The following is a 6,508-nucleotide window of genomic DNA, read 5'->3' as shown; positions in this document are numbered from 1 at the left end:
GGGGAGGGAGAGGGAGAGGGAGAGGAGGAGGGGGAGGGAGGGAGAGGGAGGGGGAGGGGGAGGGAGAGGGATTGGGAGTGGGAGTGGGAGGGAGAGGGAGAGGAATTGTTACGTCGTCCTTGAAGTTCTCGTCTTTGGCTTCGATCACGCGCTCGTTGCCCCCACGACCTCGAGACTTGATGAACTTCTCTTGCCTGATGACTGGCGCCTGCTCCCCGATCTGTCCTTCCTCCTCGTCTCTCACCTGACATTCGCCTCATCTCGCCTCCTCCTCGCCACTCCTTACCTTCCATGTCCCCTCCATCCATGCCGGCCATCCCACTGGCTCCGACAAGAAGCGGTTCTCCTCTTGCATGCTGACTGAGGAGGTTCAGCCGCGCACTTACGTCATGGCGTTACCTTGGTCACGCGTCCTCCGAGCAATGTCCTCGTACCTGGGCTGCTCAGCCAGCAGGGGGACGAGCGCGAAGCTCAAGAGGCTCCTCCTCGACCCTCGCTGGCAGCTCATGCTCGTCGCCACCTTGCGAGGAGGCCTCCATCGCACGACACGCCAGCAGCTCGCGGAGCCGAGGAGCGCGAGCAGAAGCAAAGAGCAGCTGGAGAGCGACAGAGCATGAGGCATGCGCGCACAGCGACAAGGGGGATGGAGGGAGGAAGGGGGGGGGGTGAGGTCAAGAGCGAGGGAGGGGGGAAGGAACGGCGGTGGCGGGGGGGGGCGGGGGGGAGGGGTGGGAGGGGGGAGTGGTTTTTTTTGCGGGGGAGGGAGAGGGGAGGGGAGTAGCATGGGGGGAAGGAGGAGAGCGAGAGAGAAGGAGACGCGAAAGAGAGGAGGAGGAGGAGGAGGAGGAGGAGAAGAAGCGAGACGATCACAGCCCAGCGTTTCATTGCAGGATCCGAAACAACTAATAACAGATGAATATCTCTTGATGCCGAAAGTTTCATGGTGTGAAGGAGATGAGATGAAGAGGGCAGGAGGAGGAGGAGCGAGAGGGGGAGGGGGGAGGGGAGGGAGAGGAAGTGAAGGAGAGGACCTCTCGAGCTACAGGAGGCATCAGACGCCTCGGTTGAAGAAGACTTGCTTCACTTCCTCCCCGTCCTTGGTCTTGAGCCCTTGGAACTCTCTCTCCACTCGGCTCACCGGCACCGAAGACTCTTGAGGGAACAAGCCGATGGCGCATGGCAGCGCCCCAAACACAGACGCCACGATGACAAACAGCTCGGCTGCTGGGCGGATCCTGGGCGGGAGCTTGGCCTGGTCGATGAAGCGCATGATGATGGGAGGGAAGAGGAGGACGGGGGCGGGGATGACGACCCTCGTGATGGCTCCTTGCAGGATGGCGCTCTTGCCTGCCTCCTTGGAGAGCCCGAGCACGCGGCCGTCTTTGTCCTTGACGGGGATGCCGGTAGCGAGCTCGCTGCTGCGCATGGAGACGAGGTTGAAGACGTTGGAGCCAGCCACCGCCATGTAGGGCACGAGCTTGAAGAGGGAGGAGGAGACGCTGGGAGTCAGCGGAAGCTTCTTGAGCGCCTCCCCCAGACCCAAGGCGATGCCGCAGGAGATGGTGGTTGCCCCGAGGTAGATGGCGGCAAGCTTCTCGTTGCTGAGGTCGCTGTTGGCATTCCTGACACAAACTCAGCTGGAGAAGGAGCAGGAGCAGGAGCAGGAGCAGGAGCAGGAGCAGGAGGAGAAGGAGGAGGAGGAGGAAAGGGATCGAACATGAGGAGGAGGGTACGAGAGGAGAGGGCGGAAGGAGGAGGAGGCTTTGGACCTGTTGCTGTAGTTGAACCCAGCGTTGTAACTCTGGTTCACCCACTGCCAGAAGACAACATTGAAGCGCGTCTGAGGCATCATGAGCATTCCCGCACAGATGGGAATGTTGGCAGGGCCGAAGGCTGCGACACGAAACGGAGCCGGGATGGGCTCCTGGGTATCAGGGTGGAGCACAGCCTCGACGATCGTCTTGGCCCTCCGCAGCTCATCCGATGACAGTCCCTGCGCGTCGCCAGCCTTGAATCTCTCGATCTTGGCCTTCGCTGCATCAGCTTCCTCCTGCCAACGCTTCATCAGCATCTTCGCTCCAACCACTCCTCCTCCACTTTTCGTCTTCAGCCATCGTCCCTCCCTCATCCTCTACCCCCATGTCCTGCCGCCTCTGAGCCATCAACATCATCGCCATCTCTCACCTTCCCCACGAGGAGCAGCATGGGATTCATCCATCGCATCATCTTCCGCGTCCTCCCCTGCCATGAGCTCTCGTCGTTCTCCTCCATCCCGGCCTCAGCTTCTATCCACCCGCCCACCCCTACCCCCTCTGTACTTCGTATCCCCCCTCTCCATATGTCTGATACCCCACCCTTTTCCCGTGCTCAGCCTGGCCATTTGCACCCCCACCCTGCCGATTTCCCTTTAGTACCCCCCGGGGTTCCAGCATCTCCTGCTACTGGACGCGTCAGAGGGAAATGGCGAGTGGAGCGAAGGGAGGGGAGGGGGAGGAGAGAGGAGCGAAGGGAGAGGGAGAACTGCCGCTATGATGTTCAGTCGGCATGAGAGAGGCGATGACAGCGACATCAGCACAGACAAGAAGAGTAGGAGCAGCTGCAGCTAGTCGAGACTAGTAGGAAAGGAGCGGAGCTGGCGCCAATGCCGCATGGGATGTTTGAGGAGACTGATGGTGTGCTAACGGCTGATGGTGTAGGTTTACAGAGGAAGGAAGAAGCTGGAACTGTCGACAGGCATGTTGAGGACGACATTCCTGCTGTCTTGCCTCCTTGCTCTCGCTCTGATCCCTGGGACGCACACCAAAGAGACGAGCGGAACTGGAGCCAACACAGAGATCACAGGGCTGCGGTTGGAGGATGTGGTGGGAGGGATGCGAAGGGTGATGGAGAAGGCAGCGCACTCACTGCGACTGTCGGAGCTCCCGCTGCAGGAGGTGGCGCGGTTGCAGGAGGAGCTGCACGCGAGCCTGTCGAGAGCCGCGGCTTCAAAGCAGCGATGGCTGGAGGCAAACGACCTGGCCAAGTACAACGGGCTGAAGAAGGAGCCCTACCTGACAGTCCCCGTCGACCTCAACGTTGTGTTCCTAGGTTTCGCGGGGGATGGGCACTACAAGCTGAACCTCGCTGAGCGCACGTTGCGTCCATGGTTCGAGCATATGCAGCAGACCCTTCCTCACTCCTTTGTCCCCTCCTCCGAATCCTCCGACTCCTCCGCCCCCCAGCCGTCTCACGTCTACTTCAAGTACCACCTGCGCGTGCTCGAGCTGCACGAGGACGTGAACTCGGTGATCGAGTCTCTCATCTGGGACAACGCGCGACCGGAAGACCCATGGCAGGAGGGCCCGGCCATCTCGTGGACGTCGCAGGACATGCACCAGGTCGACATCGTTCCCGTCGAGAACGCGCTGACCGACCTCGTCGACACTCTGCGGCTCAACGGCTCCTACACGCTCTTCCTGATGAACCCGAAGCTGCCGTACCCGGACTTCAACTATGGGTACCGCTATGGCTTCTCGCAGGCCGAGCTCGACCGCATGCACGAGAACGCGACGCTGCTGGAGCAGCTGATGGGGCGAGACAAGGTGAGGCCCATCCTGCGAATGTCCGATCAGCTCAAGGAGGATGTTCACTCCCTCCACGCTCACATCCGAACCATCCCTGGGCACGGCAGCACGTCTGAGGAGGAGCTGGAGGAGAAGAGGAGGGAGCTGAACAAGAAGGTGGAGGACAAGTCGCGAGAGAATGTGAAGACGCGAAATCATGAGGGAGAGATCCATCCCGAGACCCGAGGAGCAGAGAAACTTCACTCTCGGGGGCGACCCAAGTTCAAAGACATGCGAGATCTGAGCCAAGCATGGGCTGCCATCTACAAGCAGGCGCTGCATGACCTCAGCTACTGGAAGGTGACTTCCCTCCTCCTCGTTCTTTTCTTTCTTCCCTCCTCTCCTCCACCTCCCATTCTCAACCTCGTTCTTCTCTCTCCACCTCCCCTGCTCAACCTCTTTCTTCTCTCCTCTCCTCCTCCTCCCATTCTCAACCTCTTTCTTCTCTCTCCTCCTCCTCCCCTGCTCAACCTCGACATCGTTGGTTCGTAACTTTTTCCATCCGCAGCGACACCCGGCGGAGGAAGTTGAAGATGCTGATGACGAGGAGCTGGAGCAAGCCTATGACAAGGTTCTGCCCTGCCCCGTCCCATCCCACGATCCCTCTCGCCTCAACGATTCTTGTCCACTCCTTGCCTTCCTCCCTTCCGCCTCTCATGCTGGTGCGCTTGCAGGAGCTGCGGACACTGTATGGCACTCAGAAAGGAAAGCAACTGCCCCCCGACATGATGTTCGAGGTTATGGCCACCCGACTCCTGCAGTCTCGCTCAGAAGACGATAGGTTCCTCCTCCTCTCCCCACCCCCCTGCCTGTCCTCCTCTTCCCCACTGACGATATCATCGCCATCGTCATCGTCATCGGCATCGTCCCCCGTCCATCCTTCCTCATTCTTCTCTCCTCTTCTTGTTCTTGTTCCTCCTCACCTGGACCTCGTTAGGGAATACATCCGCGCTGTTGCTCAGGACAAGCACGTCAAGGAAGACTGTCTAGTGGACAACTGGATCTCTCGCCATCGGTTCGCCTTCATTGACTTCTCCTCCGGTCCCTTCGAGTGGGGGCCGATAGTAGGAGGTAACGAGCTTCCTCCTCCCCCCCCCCCTCCTCCCACTCACCTCCTTGAGCCCTCACCGTGTGGCAGGTAAAGGGGTGAGGAGCTTCCGGACGATTCCGGACATCATCTCCTTGAAGGAGGCGGCGACGGACTTCACGGTGATGCGCTTGAGGAGGAGGAGAGGAAGACCCGGGGGGGTGGGGGGGGGGGGGGGGGGCGAGGACCAGGCAGTGGACTGACGTGAATTGCAGGCGGGAGGGCAGTGGAAGGATCCAGCGTACGTGAACAAGATTCATCGGCAGGTGCGGGAGCATGGCATCGAGAAGCTGATGGTGAGGAGATGCGACGATGAAAGGAGACTAGAAGATGAAAATGAACCGGCAGGAAGAGAAGAAGATGCTCCTTGTTTTCCTCAACCAACAATGCCACAACGATGGTGGTAAAGACCAGGTCTCCTCCTCCTCCTCCTCCTCCTCCTCCTCCTCCTCCTCCTCTCTAACTCCCGTCGGCAGGGGAGCACATGCACTGAGCTTCGGCACAAACTCTCAGCTGTTGAGGCTTTCATCAAGACACACGCCAAGTATACCTTGCGCTCCTCCTCGCCACTAGCGCTGACGCTTCTCCTCCTCTCGCCTCCTCCTCGTCTTCTCCTCCTCTCGCCTCCTCCTCGTCTTCTCCTTGTCGTCCATCAGGGTGGAGACGGAGTCGGACGAGGAGACCATGCAGCACTTGAGCTTCATCACAGGTTCCCCTCCTCCCCTCTTCTACCCAGTGACCCTTGAGAGCAGGAGGACCCCACGAGGGTGCCAACATCTCCCTCGTCCAGCACAGGTTCCCCTCCCCTCCCCCCCCTTCGCTCTGATCCCTTCCTTCCCCTCCTTCCCTTCCTTCCCCTCTTCTCCTCCTCTTGACTCTTGTTTCAGCATGTTCGCTAAGCTCGGAAGCATCATCCAGTCGACTCAGCGGCAGCTCTTCACGCCCCCTGCCTCCGCTGCTCCTGCCCCCTACGCTGCCAACATCCACTTCCACGTCTACCTCATCACAAACCACAACACGTACAAGGTGAGGAGGAGGATCAGGAGGAGGAGCAACGGAAGGGGAGGGAGGAGGGAGTCGCTCGCTGACGATGCGACAGCCGGAGGGGAAGCAGCACTTCGACTACTCGAAGTTTCAGTCGGAGCTGGAAGCCTTCAGGTGGGAGGAGAAGAACAGGAAGAAAGAAGTTGACGACAAGGTCAGGCTACCCCGACAGAAGTACAACTTCGTACTGCACAAGTATTCCATGGCGGAAGACCAGGCGCTGGTAAGTTGAAGGATGGAGGAAGCGAAGTTGAGGGTGGAAGGAGGACGAGGAGGAGAGATGAGCAGCAGGACAAGGAAGTGACACATCTCAGGCTGTCGCATATGCAAATGCTCTACGAGCAGCTGTTGTTGCAACTCTCAAGGTGAGAGGAGGAGGACGTAGAGGAGGACGAGGACGAGGACGAGGAGATGGTGGTGGTGGTGGAGGAGGACGAGACGAAGAGGAGGAGGAGTGCATTCCTGAGCTCACAGCAGGTTGACGGACGGTTTGTGGCGACGAAGAGGATGTACCTCGACTCTCAGGTTGTGCGAAGGAGGAGGAAGAGGGAAGACGGCGAGGAGACGAAGGGGGGGGAGCGAGGAGGAAGAGGAGGCGCAAGATGAGAAGAGTGTTGCAGGTCCTCCAGAAACATCTGCAGCTGCTGCACGACCATCTCTCGGGCTCTGAGGGCGCAAGAGAGGGAGGAGGAGACGGAGAGTTTGGAGTGAACAAGCGCGACATCCCCATCTTCTTGTTCTCTATGGATGCTCCTCTCCCCGTGTTCATCGATAA

At 59.5% G+C, this 6,508-nt stretch overlaps 3 protein-coding genes across 3 annotated transcripts in view; 1 reads left to right on the top strand and 2 right to left on the bottom strand.

Annotated features, from left to right (window-relative positions):
- The window catches only part of GUITHDRAFT_104651 (hypothetical protein), a gene marked incomplete at both ends in the record, with an annotated part of 1,369 nt that extends 1,014 nt beyond the window's left edge, over positions 1–355 (bottom strand). Inside the window, 2 exons of the mRNA XM_005836610.1 lie at positions 113–244; positions 287–355. Coding sequence (XP_005836667.1) covers positions 113–244; positions 287–355 — 201 coding nt within the window. The remainder of the gene's footprint in view (positions 1–112; positions 245–286) is intronic.
- Positions 356–1,051: 696 nt separating this feature from the next.
- On the bottom strand, positions 1,052–2,065 carry GUITHDRAFT_67701 (hypothetical protein; the record flags this gene model as incomplete). The annotated part of the gene is made up of 2 exons (XM_005836609.1): positions 1,052–1,622; positions 1,770–2,065. The coding sequence occupies 2 exons, from the start codon at positions 2,063–2,065 to the stop codon at positions 1,052–1,054; spliced, it is 867 nt and encodes a 288-aa protein (XP_005836666.1).
- Positions 2,066–2,735: 670 nt separating this feature from the next.
- GUITHDRAFT_162074 (hypothetical protein) overlaps positions 2,736–6,508 on the top strand; it is a gene marked incomplete at its 5' end in the record, with an annotated part of 5,191 nt that continues 1,418 nt past the window's right edge. Inside the window, 15 exons of the mRNA XM_005836608.1 lie at positions 2,736–3,902; positions 4,111–4,173; positions 4,277–4,383; positions 4,540–4,673; positions 4,741–4,811; positions 4,905–4,985; positions 5,038–5,103; positions 5,166–5,233; positions 5,346–5,398; positions 5,442–5,484; positions 5,577–5,715; positions 5,789–5,956; positions 6,048–6,098; positions 6,211–6,258; positions 6,354–6,494. Of these exons, the coding sequence (XP_005836665.1) occupies positions 2,736–3,902; positions 4,111–4,173; positions 4,277–4,383; positions 4,540–4,673; positions 4,741–4,811; positions 4,905–4,985; positions 5,038–5,103; positions 5,166–5,233; positions 5,346–5,398; positions 5,442–5,484; positions 5,577–5,715; positions 5,789–5,956; positions 6,048–6,098; positions 6,211–6,258; positions 6,354–6,494 (2,400 nt within the window). The remainder of the gene's footprint in view (positions 3,903–4,110; positions 4,174–4,276; positions 4,384–4,539; positions 4,674–4,740; positions 4,812–4,904; positions 4,986–5,037; positions 5,104–5,165; positions 5,234–5,345; positions 5,399–5,441; positions 5,485–5,576; positions 5,716–5,788; positions 5,957–6,047; positions 6,099–6,210; positions 6,259–6,353; positions 6,495–6,508) is intronic.

Source organism: Guillardia theta (genome assembly GCF_000315625.1).
Source record: "Guillardia theta CCMP2712 unplaced genomic scaffold GUITHscaffold_17, whole genome shotgun sequence".
NCBI lineage: Eukaryota > Cryptophyceae > Pyrenomonadales > Geminigeraceae > Guillardia > Guillardia theta.
The sequence above is the reverse complement of the archived record's forward strand: the minus strand, read 5'-3'. Positions and strand labels throughout refer to the sequence as shown.